The sequence below is a fragment of the Oncorhynchus tshawytscha genome, linkage group LG07 (assembly GCF_018296145.1).
Source record: "Oncorhynchus tshawytscha isolate Ot180627B linkage group LG07, Otsh_v2.0, whole genome shotgun sequence".
In the NCBI taxonomy this organism is placed as follows: domain Eukaryota; kingdom Metazoa; phylum Chordata; class Actinopteri; order Salmoniformes; family Salmonidae; genus Oncorhynchus; species Oncorhynchus tshawytscha.
In genome coordinates this window covers 1-13,815 of record NC_056435.1, presented here as the reverse complement: position 1 = coordinate 13,815, position 13,815 = coordinate 1, and the positions used below count along the sequence as shown (strand labels likewise).

General features: G+C 40.6%; 1 protein-coding gene across 1 annotated transcript; it reads right to left on the bottom strand.

Annotated features, from left to right (window-relative positions):
* Positions 1 to 2,207: 2,207 nt before the first annotated feature.
* LOC112236041 (target of Nesh-SH3) lies at positions 2,208 to 13,794 on the bottom strand. The gene is made up of 12 exons (XM_042323743.1): positions 13,725 to 13,794; positions 12,841 to 12,927; positions 9,104 to 9,166; positions 8,685 to 8,807; positions 8,460 to 8,549; positions 8,133 to 8,342; positions 6,772 to 6,877; positions 5,881 to 5,960; positions 4,981 to 5,010; positions 4,394 to 4,552; positions 4,161 to 4,283; positions 2,208 to 4,002 (listed from the first exon to the last, which is right to left on the bottom strand). The coding sequence occupies exons 1-12, from the start codon at positions 13,726 to 13,728 to the stop codon at positions 3,887 to 3,889; spliced, it is 1,191 nt and encodes a 396-aa protein (XP_042179677.1). The 5' UTR covers positions 13,729 to 13,794; the 3' UTR covers positions 2,208 to 3,886.
* Between the last annotated feature and the right edge of the window lie 21 nt (positions 13,795 to 13,815).

The window sequence follows — 13,815 nt, the reverse complement described above, 5'->3', positions numbered from 1 at the left end:
GCAAACTGTCTCAAATGAAGATCCTATATCTGTATAACATTCCCATTCTGTAACTCATACCGCTGAGTTGTTCCCCATGGATCAGCTTGGCACCATTGCCTGGCAGTGTCCCTGATGGCACTGGTTAGCTGAAGCTTATCTTTATCATTCTGCAAATCTTATTGTTCAGCTGGTAATGTCTCATTGCCTGCACAGACTGGTCCATCCTTCTTAATTCAGAGCAGTGTTATTATTACTAAAGCAGCAAGGGTGAAGTGGTTAGTTGAGCAGTATTTAGCCTGTTGGTTTTGTATAAATTGGTTAGTTTTGTAGTATTTAGCCAGTTGGTTTTGTATGAAGTGGTTCGTTTAGCAGTATTTAACCTGTTGGTTTTGTATGAAGTGGTTATTTTAGCAGTATTTAGCCAGTTGGTTTTGTATAAATTGGTTAGTTTTGTAGTATTTAGCCAGTTGGTTTTGTATGAAGTGGTTCGTTTAGCAGTATTTAACCTGTTGGTTTTGTATGAAGTGGTTATTTTAGCAGTATTTAGCCAGTTGGTTTTGTATGAAGTGGTTAGTTGAGCAGTATTTAGCCTGTTGGTTTTGTATAAATTGGTTATTTTTATAGTGTTTAGCCAGTTGGTTTTGTATGAAGTGGTTAGTTTAGCAGTATTTAGCCTGTTGGTTTTGTATGAAGTGGTTATTTTAGCAGTATTTAGCCTGTTGGTTTTGTATGAAGTGGTTATTTTAGCAGTATTTAGCCTGTTGGTTTTGTATGAAGTGGTTATTTTAGCAGTATTTAGCCAGTTGGTTTTGTATGAAGTGGTTAGTTGAGCAGTATTTAGCCTGTTGGTTTTGTATAAATTGCTTATTTTTATAGTATTTAGCCAGTTGGTTTTGTATGAAGTGGTTAGTTTAGCAGTATTTAGCCTGTTGGTTTTGTATGAAGTGGTTATTTTAGCAGTATTTAGCCTGTTGGTTATGTATGAAGTGGTTAGTTTTAGGGGTCGACCGATTAATCGGAATGGCCAGTTAATTAGGGACAATTTAAGGTTTTCATAACCATCGGAAATTATTTATTTAACTAGGCAAGTTTATTTATTTAACTAGGCAAGTTTACTTTATTTAACTAGGCAAGTTACACTTCAGCAGTATTTAGCCAGTTGGTTTTGTATAAAGTGTTTATTTTAGCAGTATTTAACCTGTCGGTTTTGTATAAAGTGTTTATTTTAGTAGTATTTAGCCTGCTGGTTTTGTATAAAGTGTTTATTTTAGCAGTATTTAACCTGTCGGTTTTGTATAGTGTTTATTTTAGTAGTATTTAGCCTGCTGGTTTTGTATAAAGTGTTTATTTTAGCAGTATTTAACCTGTCGGTTTTGTATAGTGTTTATTTTAGCAGTATTTAGCCTGCTGGTTTTGTATAGTGTTTATTTTAGTAGTATTTAGCCTGCTGGTTTTGTATAAAGTGTTTATTTTAGCAGTATTTAACCTGTCGGTTTTGTATAAAGTGTTTATTTTAGCAGTATTTAGCCTGCTGGTTTTGTATGAAGTGGTTATTTTAGCAGTATTTAGCCTGCTGGTTTTGTATGAAGTGGTTATTTTAGCAGTATTTAGCCTGCAGGTTTTGTATAAAGTGTTTATTTTAGCAGTATTTAGCCTGCTGGTTTTGTATAGTGTTTATTTTAGCAGTATTTAGCCTGCTGGTTTTGTATAGTGTTTATTTTAGCAGTATTTAGCCTGCTGGTTTTGTATGAGAGTGACATAACTTGAACTTCCTTTTGAAAGACTGCTTCTAAAAGTGTATGTAGGTCAGCTGTGGAAGATGCAGTCAGGACAGTAGTCTGATCCCAGGAACCTATTTGAGGGAACGCTCCACCTTGATGTGACATTAGCTGTTATGCCCAGACTATAACTTTCTCTTGGAAAGCTAATACAGACAATGAGAGACTTTTTTCCCCTTGCCCCTGCGATTTGGAAGAATGTCCCTGTGTTGAATTTGGCCTTCGTTGGGCTCTCTCTGGAAAAGCGTGGTAATCCATGGATGTCTGTTGATCTTTCTAATTGGCGATGTGGTTTTACTCTGACATGGGGAAAGTACACCAGGATGCATGAGCTGTAAGGGGATCAGCTCAGTGGTGGTCAACATCTCATGTCAACATAGACAGACCATAAAAACCACTACATTTTCTTTTAGACCTAATAGAAATTATATGGATGAAACAGAGCAGCCCAGTTAAGGAAGGCAGTTTATTTTTCAAGTTCCACCTGTACGCTTCTTCAACTGGAAAACACTATCACTCTAGTTACCCAAAGTGAAAAATGGCAAGGACATATTTTTTAAATAAAAAAGTAACAGAACTTCTGTTTTTATTATTGAAAATAGATACAGAAATGAAAGTATGTTTAAAAAAAACAAGAGTACAGTTCCATATGACAAACATTCTCCATAAAAAATAAGTATAAAAACACTGATCTGCAAGCACATTGAGCCAAAAGTGTATTTTTGTACAAAACTAAGAAATCATTCAACAGGACTCCTCTCTGTACCATTTATCAAGGCTACTAAGAAGAAAAGATATCCCTCTTATTTTCCAACATGATATATATACAACGTGTTGTATCAGAGGATGTCAAATGTTGCCAGTGGAACACTGTGAAGTATGAGCGTTCGCTTTAAGGGACGTGTCTTTTGAAAAAGTTAGTTGAAAAAATACTGTCTCTCCATATACATATAAATACATTTATGCTGTGCAAATTGCAAGTGTAAAGACCTCCCATGCACAGCCACCCCATATGTCAGGGCTAATGAAGGAGAAATATTGGTTTGGTACGAGACGTCCTCAGCGTGTGTGCTTATTTTCCAATGCTTGTTTTTGGTTTTAGGTGACTTTGCTCGGTCAACATTCATACAATGGACTACTGGCACAGGAGGTTGGTGGCACCTTAATTGGGGAGGACGGGCTCGTGATAATGACTGGAGGGGAATTAGTGGAATGTTTTCAAATACAGCAAATACATGGTTTCCATATGTTTAATGCCATTCCATTCACTCCGTTCCAGCCATTATTATGAGCCGTCCTCCCCTCAGCAGCCTCCACTGGTTAGTGGATATGTGTGAGAGTGGACTTCATGTTAATATTTACAGCATTATCTTCTCTGAAGGTGTATATTGAACTAGGGCTGGATTCAATTTGTTTCGCTGAAGCGTTACAGATTGCGTGATGGAAATGTAAAGGTAATTTCCCATTGAGCCGACATATGCAGCATTTACCATGAATGCAGTCTCCGCTAACTCGGGAAAATTGCCTTTAAATTTCAATCGGCCGCAGCGATACAGATTGAATAGAGCCCTAAGACTGACCAAATTATGGGACAATTCTTGCACCATGAATCGGTCACTGAATGAAACCATGAAATTCCGGCAAGTTGTCTGAAACTCTACAACTCGTACTGTACAGCAAAAGCGTTGCATTATAACCCATTTCCTAGAACTCGGAACATGGCATCAAACACTTTGATAAATAATATTATACACGTTATCAAAATACGTTTCAGGGAGCCAGCTTCCCATTATTAAAACAAAAAAGATACCTACTGTATGTTTGTTACCTCACACTGTTAGTTAGAAGTTTCTCCATTTATCTCATACTATGTTCTTTTTATCCCTTTGCCTTTTTGTCATGTTTGATAAATAAGATAAGGCTATTACATATGGACATTATATTAACCTGACCCGGAGATCCTGTACAGGTTTTTACATGGCTGGGGGTTGGGGGCGGATGGATGGGGATATGTAGCATCCAGAGACTGATTGGATGCATAGAAGGACCCTTCCTGCCACCTTCCCAGACAGTTTGATATGTACTGTATATCCTTCGGGCTTCTCCACCGACAGCTTTGGGGGGTCCTACCATTTGCCAGGAATGGCCGTTCCACACTCGTACCATGACATGTAGGTGACGTGAGAGTTCCCTCCTATCTGACCAAAGTTGACAGGCTCTTGTCTCATAGCCCTGTAATACCCTGTATGTAACAGACAAAATGAAGTGAGGGGCTGAACTTTGAGTCGTTTTAGACATTCTGAAAATGTAGTTGTTTTCAGGCATTGATATTAAGCATATTCTTAACAGGTTCTCATTTCAACAATTGAAAGATAGATGTGTCAGTGCTGTAGCTTGTACCTTCTCTTGCTGGCAGCTGGTCAGCCCTGACTTGGTTTCCTGTCCTCCCATCCAGGAACGAGTCTACAAACTGACAGTGGTCCTCACCATGGCCAGTCTGGTCCCCAATGTTGTAAAATTTACCTGTAAAGTTATTAGAGGAAAAAGTTGTCGAAAGGGATGGCCATTTAAACTGATCTACAGTACTGTTCTGTACTGTACTATAGACACTGAGCGCCGGAAGCAGAACTGACCGTTGAGAGAATCACTCAGATATATCTTGTATCGGAGGGAGTTGCAGAGCTGGATGCCCACAAACTTGCGGTACCAGGTCCTCTTCACATACTGCTTGCCATTGCACTCTGAGTATGAGTCTGTCTTGAAGGGGAACTGGGTCCAGATGGCATCTTTTCCTACAGGAAATAGTTAACAAAATATTAGAACGTGGAATATCAAAGGCATGAAGCATGAAACAAAGATAATAATTAAGAAAATAGAGATGTGTAGAAGCCCAAATGTATATTTGCATTCCCAATCAGAGTTGTCTTTTTAGTGTATCACAGCCTTTTACTACTGATGAAATGAAAGGGAAAATAAAAATGTCTCCATTCATTTAGCTGTGTAAATGTTTGGTCTGGCTGTGAGTTGGGTGTGGAAGAAGTGAGCTCATAGATATTGGATGGAGAGCAGTGTACTGCTGCACTGGGGCACGGTGGCCTGAGTCTCCACAGACTCTCACTGTGCCAGGCCAGACCTTCCTTAGATCATCCATTCATTCAGCCTGGTGGAATGTGTCACCTGGGACCGGTGCTCAGGACAGACCACAGACTGAGGGGCTTACCTGAGACATTCTCACTCACACGTGGGTCCGCTGCAGGACGGAGGGATGGAGACATGGAGAAAAAGAGGCAGAGAGAAAAATGTGAGTTAGTAGGTGCTTTCAAATGTCTTCTTCTCAGAATAGACTGTACAAATGGTTCCGAAAGATTTTGAAATAAGTTGGTGATTCTCCTAAATAAAAGACCACAAAACCACACGTCTTGAAGCAAATTAGTCCACTTTGGCACTGAAGAGACAGTCTGATATGGTAGTGTGGGACCCCAGGAGACTCCAGAACAAATCATTTGCCTTCAAACTCCTCCTCATCTCTCACATAGAGGGTAAGCCTCTGTGAGCCAATGAGGCCCAGCGGTGAGGTCCTCCCAGAACCATAAAAATGACCTGATTCCCTACTTGCCATTCATTTATGATACGCTGTTGGATTAGTGAGTTTGATTGAGTGTGTTGTGAGCTGCAATGCAGGATGAGGGAGAGCTGGCAGCTGACAGCACTCCTGGGGTTGGAGGCAGTTTACATGGAGAGGCAGCAGCCAATGTTATGGAAATGGAGAGGCCATGCTGAAATCATTAGGTTAACAACAGCTAGTTAATTACAGACCCCTACACCGGTAAGTGGTGGACCGCCAGACATGACTGGAGCTGGCTGACGAGGCTGTGCGTTAGTACGTTTGTACGTGCGTATTTTAGTGGATGCTTGTTTGTTTGTTTAATGCCAAATGCCTGACCTTGTCAACAGATGGCCTACGCAAAAGGCCAGATGTGGCTCTTGAACTTTTAACTGACTCCTGAATAGGTAATGGTGTAAGTCAGCGATTCAACGAAACAACCAATCACCAAGTTCTTGTGTCATTTAATGAGGCCTATTAGTGCTGGCCTAGAAAACAATGTGGCCCATACTGTACCTGATTCAGTGTTGAAGGACACAGGCTCACTGGGTGGCCCCTCTCCAAGCTCGTTCTTGGGTTTCACCTTGAACTCGTAGCTGTGAGGTAAGAGCAGGAAGTGTCACTATCAGAAGGTCTCACAGCGATTATCCTACCGACTCGCTCCAGATTCCAATTTCCGCTCCATTTCCAATTGCAAGCAATCATTTCCACAGAATCAGATTTTCCTCTAATCCTCACAGCGTTTAAAGTGGACACAGTATTTTGATGGAAACGTAGTGTATTCTTGTTCGGCCTTGTTGTTACAGCAAGGAAAGGCTCTAGTATTGCCTCCCTATTTATCTCTTCTCTAGACAGTGCAGTCCAGAGAGCCAGGAGAGCCAAAGAGTCGCTAATGTCTCCTCCATATGAGATGTTCAGACACAGCGATTGGTCCACCACGTGCCAGCAGCCTCAGCAGGCTCAGCTCACAGGAAGCCCTGGTTTATATTCTATCACTTCTTTAATGTCAAATAGTCCCATATTCAGGTTTCATTAAAAACCTAGGGAGCGTGGCAGCCCTCCTCTGCTCTCCACACGTGAAGAACCTTTCTTCTCCAACTTCGCCAGGTCCTGATCTTAACCAGACATAGCTAGCTAGCTAATCCTTCTGACAAAAGTAGTAATAATACAATGAATAATTCAATTCTGTATTATTTCCATGAACGAAAGCCTTTCAGAAAGTTTAAGCTTCACAAACATTTACATTTGAGTTATTTAGCAGACTTACGGTAGCGAGTGCATGCATTTTCATACTTTTTCAAAGCTCTGAAAAAAGCTACCGTCTGAGGACTGAGAGAGAGCATACCGAGAGAATACAATGTGTTGTATCAATCTGAAACACAGGCACAAAGATGTTATGTTATATACCTGCTCTCGGGTTTGAGGTTCTCCACTGCAGTGTGAGTCTGGTTGGTGGTCAGGATGGAGACCTGAGTACCATCTGGTCCCTTCGTCGTGGAGATGACCTCATATTCTACACAACAACCAGGAAATCACTGTTGAATTCAAGAATTCACCAAGTATCCCAATATTCAGAGTCACACATTCCAATGTACACTACCGTTAAAAAGTTTGGGGTCACTTAGAAAAGTCCATGTTTTTCAAAGCACATTTCTGTCCATTAAAATAACATCAAATTGATCAGAAACACAGTGTAGACATTGTTAATGTTGAAAATGACTATTGTAGCTGGAAATGGCAGATTTTTTAATGGAATATCTACATAGGCGTACAAAGGCCCATTATCAGCAACCATCACTCCTGTGTTCCAATGGCACGTTGTGTTAGCCTTGTAAAATGATACACTTTTGATTGATCATTAGAAAACCCTTTTGCAATTATGTTAGCACAGCTGAAAATTGTTGTACTGATTAAAGAAGCAATAAACTGGCCTTCTTTAGACTAGTTGAGTATCTGGATCATGAGCATTTGTGGGTTCGATTACAGGCTCAAAATGGCCAGAATCAAAGGACCTTCTTCTGAAACTCATCAGTCTATTCTTGTTCCGAGAAATTAAGGCTATTCCATGCGAGAAATTGCCATGAAACGGAAGATCTCGTACAATGCTGTGTACTACTCCCTTCACAGAACAGCGCAAACTGGTTCTGACCAGAATAGAAAGAGGAATGGGAGGCCACGGTGCACAACTGAGCAAGAGAACAAGTACATTAGAGTGTCTAGTTTGAGAAACAGACGCCTCACAAGTCCTCAACTGGCAGCTTCATTAAATAGTGCCTGCAAAACACCAGTCTCAACGTCAACAGTGAAGAGACGACTCCGGGATGCTGGCCTTCTCAAACTAGACACTCGAATGTACTTGTCCTCCTGCTCTTGCTGTATTTATCAGGACAACAGTTTTTAGCTGTGCTAACATAATTTGAAAAGGGTTTTTCTAAAGATAATTTTAAAATGATAAACTTGGATTAGCTAACACAACGTGCCATTGGAACACAGGAGTGATGGTTGCTGATAATGGGCCTCTGTACGCCTATGTAGATATTCCATATAAAATCAGCCGTTTCCAAATACAATAGTCATTTACAACATCAACAATGTCTACACGGTATTTCTGATCCATTTGAAGTTATTTTAATGGATTTATTTTGTGTTTCTTTGAAAAACAATTACATTTCTACATTTCCTCAAACTTTTGAACGGTGGTGTATGTTGCTATGCATTTACATTGTAGTTGGAGTACATAGACAGGTACAGTGTCCCACTCTCCCCACCTGTGGTGTCGTTGTCTGTCTTTTCCCAGTCTAGAATGATGAAGGAGGGGCATCCCTCCACCGTTACCACGGTGAGGTTGGAGGGCGGAGACTTGGGCGGGGCTGTCACGTTTGTCTCCCCGCCCTCCTCCTCTGGGAAGTAGCTGAGAGAGGTGGTGATGGAACAAGGCTCGTCTGGTTTCTTGTCCGTCTTGTAGACTACATGGGGTGCTTAGGGAAGAGAGATCACATTTAAAGGATCTACTGGTTCAAATCGACCATGTAGTCATTTTCTGCCAGGGACAATAGAAGTACATGATAGTTACAATAAGTTTTTTTTATACTTACCAACGAAACGTTTCTTTCCCAATGCGTCCACGTCAGAGGCTGGTAGGGAGCTGAATAATGAGGAGTTCTCCCAGGTTTCAAACCAGATGTCTGTGAGAGGATGAGAAAGGACAAGGATATGCTTTAGAGCTCCACAAAACACATTTAAGGATTGTCCTCACATGAGGCACCAGTAATGTAGGTCTACTTAGGACATCATTAGGTCTGAATTGTGATCGGTTATACCGTTGGCTGATGGTGCAGTCGTTGTTGTGTGTCTGCGGTCTTGCTTGGCAGGTTTAGTCGTCACTGATGGAAACTTCTTCAAAATGGAGGCCTTGTCCGTTTGCTTCAAGACATTCAGCTTGTCTGCAGAGAACAGAGTTTGGAAAGCACGTTGTTTACAACAACAAAAAAGTTAGTCGTTGTTCTTGGCTTTCTCAATATTTCTATATTTGCTTAGAGGAAAAGTGCCTTTGAGGTTGTAAACATAAGCTCAGCCAAATGACAAACTTCATGATGACAAAATACTCTTTCACTAACAGCTGGTTTATAATGGAGTTTGGGAACTGGTGTGTACACCCCCCATTTCAGGTAGTGGATGATGTATAGAAAACTGCTCAATGTTCAATTATGTGTTATTATTACAACCAACTAAACCTTACTCATATCACCAGGTTTGCCAACCAGGTTGGTCTTTTTGTTGACAGGAATGGACGGACGAGATCCTGAAAAATAGAAATCAAAGGAAACAACAGTCAATCACATAACCACTAAACATTACAATTTATGCGAGAACCATTCATTCGTCTCTCTGGTAGTGTTATTTGCCTTGAAAAACAGTGGAACACTCTTTCACCGCCACTTGTAGAATAACCCAAATAACTTGACCATTGTTGACACAATCGGCAATATCTAGAGAAAAAAAACAGGATTTCATGTATCTGAACACATCTATTACACTGTTAGAAAACCGATTTCATCACTTGACATGCAGAATCATACACTAGAGAAAACAGCAGGATTTCATAATCTGCACCATCTATCATGGAAAACACAGGATTTCATGCATCTATCATCTAGAGAAAACAGCAGGATTTCATCACGTATCTGACATGCACCATCTATCATACACTGTTAGAGAAAAACAGCACGTATCTGACATGATTTCTCTTCTGACATGCACCATCTATCATACACTGTTAGAGAAAACAGCAGGATTTCATCAATATCTGACATGCACCATCTATCATACACTGTTAGAGAAAACAGCAGGATTTCATCACGTATCTGACATGCACCATCTATCATACACTGTTAGAGAAAACAGCAGGATTTCATCACGTATCTGACATGCACCATCTATCATACACTGTTAGAGAAAACAGCAGGATTTCATCACGTATCTGACATGCACCATCTATCATACACTGTTAGAGAAAACAGCAGGATTTCATCACGTATCTGACATGCACCATCTATCATACACTGTTAGAGAAAACAGCAGGATTTCATGTATCTGACATGCACCATCTATCATACACTGTTAGAGAAAACAGCAGGATTTCATCACGTTCTGACATGCACCATCTATCATACACTGTTAGAGAAAACAGCAGGATTTCATCACGTATCTGACATGCACCATCTATCATACACTGTTAGAGAAAACAGCAGGATTTCATCACGTATCTGACATGCACCATCTATCATACACTGTTAGAGAAAACAGCAGGATTTCATCACGTATCTGACATGCACCATCTATCATACACTGTTAGAGAAAACAGCAGGATTTCATCCTGACATGCACCATCTATCATACACTGTTAGAGAACCAGGATTTCATCACGTATTTGCTTCCAGGTATCTGACATGCACCAACATACACTGTTAGAGAAAATGTTTCCAAAAACCTGTAGAACCCAAAAGGAACCAAAAAGGGTTCTCCTACGAGGACAGCAGAAGGACCCTTTTAGGTTCTAGATAGCACACCATACTGATGACCATGAGCTGTAGAAAATGATTTTGGCATCTTTATGCCTGGGAGGAACTCTATATGGACTGTATAAATAAATGGATGGTAAAACCCCATACCCTACGCCCAATGAACCTTAAAACATGAACAATCCTTTGTAATTCCTTGAGGTTTTACACATGTTCTGAAAGTTACCCAGAACGAAATGCTTGACCTGTTGCCAAATAGCGCTCTGTTGCATTGAGGCCAAATTCTTCACAATCAAGGAATTGGTCCTAATCCATAAGAAAATATGCTAAATGCAAAGCCCCAGTACATAAAAGCTGAAACATTTTAGCTGGTGATATAAAACAATATGGGTCCATTACTTTCCATCAATTACATGTAAATATCCATGTTTGAAATACTGCCCGTTTGCAGTTAGCACTGCTTTATCCAACTCTACAGTTTCTAGAAAACATGGTTCTACTTAAAAAGAAAAGCTTTCCCAAACTTTTTTCATGTTGTCATTCAGGATAGCATATGTTATACATTTAGAAAACTGTGACTCTACTGAAATCGGAGTAAGAATAGATATTTCTCTGCAATGACAGTGTTCTACGTAATCGTAAAACAGTGCATTTTTCTAGCCACGTGGAACCAGCATAGATCAAGATGACAAATGTTTCACAGGGTACAGAACATGCAGTGAAGCTTGATCATAGGGGACTGCATGATCATAGGGGACTGCATGATCATAGGGGACTGCATGATCATAGGGGACTGCATGATCATAGGGGACTGCATGATCATAGGGGACTGCATGATCATAGGGGACTGCATGGTCAAGTGACAAGCCACCAAACACAATCATTATTGACTGCTGACTTTTTCTGCCTTTGCACTGTGACCAGTCTACTCATGCAAAAATATTAGTCCACTAAGTCTAGTTCATACAAACACAAATCTGTAACCAAATGCAAACATTGAATTCCTGTAGCTGATGAAAAGCTGATGCCATGCTCTCCTGATTGCATGATGGGTACTCTAAACACTGGCACCTCCACAGTGATGCACTAGCCTGTGAAGATTATTGTTCTTCTTAAGTCAATACTTGCAATCAGGCCAGAAGCATGTGGAACCTACCCAGGAAAATAGATGAAAATAACAATCAGGCCAGAAGCATGTGGAACCTACCCAGGAAAATAGATGAAAATAACAATCAGGCCAGAAGCATGTGGAACCTACCCAGGAAAATAGATGAAAATAACAATCAGGCCAGAAGCATGTGGAACCTACCCAGGAAAATAGATGAAAATAACAATCAGGCCAGAAGCATGTGGAACCTACCCAGGAAAATAAATGAAAATAACAATCAGGCCAGAACATGTGGAACCTACCCAGGAAAATAGATGAAAATAAACAATTGGAACATACCCAGGAAAATAAATGAAAATAACAATCAGGCCAGAAGCATGTGGAACCACCCAGGAAAATAGATGAAAATAACAATCAGGCCAGAAGCATGTGGAAATACCCAGGAAAATAAATGAAAATAACAATCAGGCCAGAAGCATGTGGAACCTACCCAGGAAAATAACAATGAAAATGGAACATACCCAGGAAAATAAATGAAAATAACAATCAGGCCAGAAGCATGTGGAACCTACCCAGGAAAATAGATGAAAATAACAATCAGGCCAGAAGCATGTGGAACATACCCAGGAAAATAGATGAAAATAACAATCAGGCCAGAAGCATGGAACCTACCCAGGAAAATAGATGAAAATAACAATCAGGCCAGAAGCATGTGGAACATACCCAGGAAAATAAATGAAAATAACAATCAGGCCAGAAGCATGTGGAACCTACCCAGGAAAATAAATGAAAATAACAATCAGGCCAGAAGCATGTGGAACCTACCCAGGAAAATAGATGAAAATAACAATCAGGCCAGAAGCATGTGGAACCTACCCAGGAAAATAGATGAAAATAACAATCAGGCCAGAAGCATGTGGAACCTACCCAGGAAAATAGATGAAAATAACATTTGAGCCACCCTCCTAACAAAACGTCAAGTTCATTACACAGCGGCAGGGCTATTATAGAACACTTTATTTCTTAACATGTGATAAGAGAAAGTGCAAAGCTTGGTGAGAAACACGCCAAAATAAGGTTCTTAAAAATAAGCTAATGACCCTCAGATGTCATACTTTCCAAAAAAGGAAAGTATTTTCCAAAGGCTCGTCTGAACTGAAGCCTTTGGTCGAATTCTTAGTGATGGTCGTCCAGTGTTTTGATCAAAACAAGACGTATTTTTACATCCAACATGGCCGACTCATGCAGTCTGGGTGGAAATGATAGCGATGGAAGCTAGCGTGTGTCAGCGTGGGCAGGGCTAGCTTTGCGCTGGGTGCAGATAAGACTGGATTCATGCCATTTTACCATAGAACTGGTCCTCAATGGAAGAGAAGCCTGAACGGCCCAAAACATCAGGGTTTATGTCCTCCAACAGCGAGTTGTTTGTGTTTGCTGCAGGAAAAGTACTAAGATTAAAACCTATTCCCAAACCTATTGTGTCTTTGAGGGAAATGTGGCGTGTCCAGGCACTTGAAGACATCGATGGTATCTGAACATATCAATTAAGATCTTTCAAAGAATCATCCTTGAGTATTCCACTGTCTTGCATTATCAGTAAAGACACAACCAATTGACCATAACATAAAACAGAGCACAAACATACAGTGAATGATGATGATAGACAACCCAACCACATCTCATGCTCAATGAGGACAGTACAGGACTGACATGCATACAATCATGCGCAGGGTGAAACCCAACCATAAGCAGCTCAACATTAATTTGACTTCCAGTTTGCCAGTTTGTGACAGAGAAACAGCATCGGTTATGTAGCTCGGCATACAAAGAGCCTGATCTTTGAAGGCCTCTGAAACTGCTTCAGTTTCATGAACTGAGTTTCCCCACCACCACAAATGGGTACTAACACAGGCTTACCTCCCTAAAAAGAGCAGTGATTACTTAATACCCCTTTGATTACTCGTTGTCATAAGCTTTTGAAGCCTGCAACAGCATTGAATCTGCAGAAGCTTGCATTAAAACCAAGAACACCAAGACCCTTGGACAACGTATGGATAGACAGACTGACGGGCTGATGAATGGATGGATGGATGGTTAGACAGACACATTATTGACAAACAAAATGAATGGGTGAAGGACACCGATATTGGTTGATGATGCCGCCACAACGCCAACAAACTGTATGGGTTAATGGATGAGAGACACAGAGGAGAAATATCAGCTCTTTTTACCCATTCTCAGTCTGTTCCAAACGACTGGTTTGGGAAGGCCGGTTCCTTTGTGATGCTTACCATTGGCTGTGGAGAAGAGTGACTGTTATGG